Source organism: Lipotes vexillifer, unplaced genomic scaffold (assembly GCF_000442215.2).
Source record: "Lipotes vexillifer unplaced genomic scaffold, Lipotes_vexillifer_v1.1 scaffold1667, whole genome shotgun sequence".
NCBI lineage: Eukaryota > Metazoa > Chordata > Mammalia > Artiodactyla > Lipotidae > Lipotes > Lipotes vexillifer.
In genome coordinates this window covers 318,245-320,706 of record NW_006794016.1, presented here as the reverse complement: position 1 = coordinate 320,706, position 2,462 = coordinate 318,245, and the positions used below count along the sequence as shown (strand labels likewise).

Genomic DNA, 2,462 nt, shown 5'->3' with positions numbered 1-2,462 from the left:
GGGAAAGATAGGTGTGGGCTGGAATTAGTTCAGAGCAGGCTTTGAGAAGATAGGACTGAGACTGTATTTAAGGCAGAGAGAACAGGCAGCGGCAGGTATTCTGCTCGAGGGGGAGGGCTCGCATGTTGACCCAGCTGCTCGCGCGCTCCTGTCGCCTAGTCGTCAGCCCCGCACAGTCACCCAGCACAGAAACGTGGGAGTCGACCTTCGCTCCTCTCTCTTTCATCACCAGAGGCCGACTAATCACCAGATTCTTGTCAGCTTTCCCTTGTAAATCTCTGTCCATTGCTGTTACTCTCATTTTGGCCTTCTAGAAGCTAGACTCAGTAGTTTTCTAGTCTGGTTTCCTCACATCTGTCCTTTACACTGTCTCCACCATGAATTCACGGAGTCACACTTCTTTTTATTCCTCTGGTTATAATGCTTCAGTGTTCTTTGTTACATGTAAGGTATGCACGTGGGCGCCCTGTGAGGTGCTTCCTGCCAGTCTTACCTCGTGCCACTGACTGCTTCCTGCCTTGGCCCTCTCCCAGTGCACCCAAGTTCCAAATAACCCTGATCGGTTTTTCTCAGCCCCCAAATGTGCTGTGTCCTTTGTCCACACTTGGTTCCTCCTATCTAGACTCATTTCCCCCTGTTTACCTGGGTTCCTCTGTTTTATCTTTCATATGTCGGCTCAAGCAGCAGAACATTTCTGGACATTTTCTAGTCCTCTCAGGGTGTTTTGTTGTTCCTCTGTGCTCCCGGTGCACTTTGCACGTAGTGCTTTATTTATTTTTCATTCCAGACTGGGAGCTCTTCAAGTGTAGGAGCTCCACTTTCTCTCCTCCACAGCACGTAGCACATGACAGGTGTTGAGTGGTTGGTGAGGGAAGGCAGGCCTGTTTGAGGCCTAGAGCAGGAGTTGGCACGTGACTGGTAATGTGGAGACTTCATTCAGACAAAAAAAAATATATATATATATAACATTCCCAGAAGATAACATTGGAGAAAATCTAGATGACCTTTAGTACAATGGTGGCATTTTGGATATACCACCAAAGGCATGATCCATGAAACAAATAATCGATATGTGAAGGCCTACACAGGGTGGTGTTTGTGGAAAGGAAAAGATGTAGATGCTTAATAAATTGGGTGAGTGTCCTGTTAGCCAAACAGAGGGTAAGAGATAAAGTGATTGATAATTGTAATAATTTAAACATTACATGTCAGTGTATGCTTTGAACTACCTTTGAAATATCATGGATGAAGGACTCTCTATAAATACCATAGTTGACTAGATATGCTAAACAATTATTGATTTGAGGCCTTGACTTGATTTTGGTGTAATTTTGTTCCCTTTTTTGGCAGATGATACACCTTGCTGTAGTCACTAGTATTTTTTGTGTGTGATTTCTGTCTTTTGATTCAGTGTGTGAATGAATACTTAGTCATTGAATGTTATCTTTAGAATTGCATTTGCATTTTCTTTGACAATTCTTGCAGATATGGCCAGGGTTTATAATTGGGATGTAAAAAGAAGAAACAAAGATGATTCTACCAAGAACAAAGCATAATGCTGGCAATTAAAAATGTGGTTCAATTTTCCAAACATGTTATTTTAAATACCCCAAAGTTTATCCTTAAAAGTTGACATAACTTTAAATAATTTTTAACAGCAAGAATGATGATTAAAACTTAAAAAAAAGATAAACACCACTTTATTTATTTATAAAAACAGAATTAGTTTCAAATATTTTATAAAATTTGCAGTATTTTTATTTTTATTTTTTGCATTTCCAACAAAGTAAATGCTGCTTTCATCATTTTGTTTGTTTGTTTGTTATAAGAAAAGTCTTAGCTGAAATGGCTGAAAACTGTGAGATATGCTATAGAAGCTGACTTTTTGGACAGTTTAGCACACTTTTTCTTTATTGGCTGGTGTTACTCTCACTTGTGATGTGGTTAAAACCAGTTTAGAGGTAGGAAAAACAGTTTGAATATTTGAAAAATTGTTTTTCTTTAGCACACATGGGGCTTTATGGTCCTCTGTTGCTGTTATTTGTCGTATATAAATGCAGTTTCATGAATTACTGCTTAGCCAATAACTATTATAATATTCTGTACTTTTCAGGAAGTGGTAATTTGCATTCCTAAACAGTAAGAGGGCTATTGAGACAACGCTTTCTAACCTGATATAAGTGCACAGAGCCTAGAGCCTTTGCAATGCTAACATAAAGGAGATCTTGGCCAACATGAAATAACAAAATTACGCACTGAAAACTCTTGCCTGAGGCGATTTTGTACTTCTTAACAGTTCCTCAAAGCAGCTGAACAGGAATATTAAGATAAATATAAATCTGTGATGGTTTAACGGAGTTGTGAGCTTTTTTATTCATGGTAAAACTTCGTAAGAGTGTTAGAAGATCCCTATGGAAAGCCACTGGTACAGTGGCTAGTACTGGGTGATAACAGATTCTGGT

At 39.2% G+C, this 2,462-nt stretch overlaps 1 protein-coding gene across 1 annotated transcript in view; it reads left to right on the top strand.

Moving 5' to 3' along the window:
• The window catches only part of VBP1 (VHL binding protein 1), a 21,089-nt gene extending 19,287 nt beyond the window's left edge, over positions 1-1,802 (top strand). The window contains exon 6 of the mRNA XM_007466981.1: positions 1,486-1,802. Within this exon, the coding sequence (XP_007467043.1) occupies positions 1,486-1,556 (71 nt within the window). The 3' untranslated portion in view covers positions 1,557-1,802. The remainder of the gene's footprint in view (positions 1-1,485) is intronic.
• The last annotated feature ends 660 nt before the right edge of the window (positions 1,803-2,462 follow it).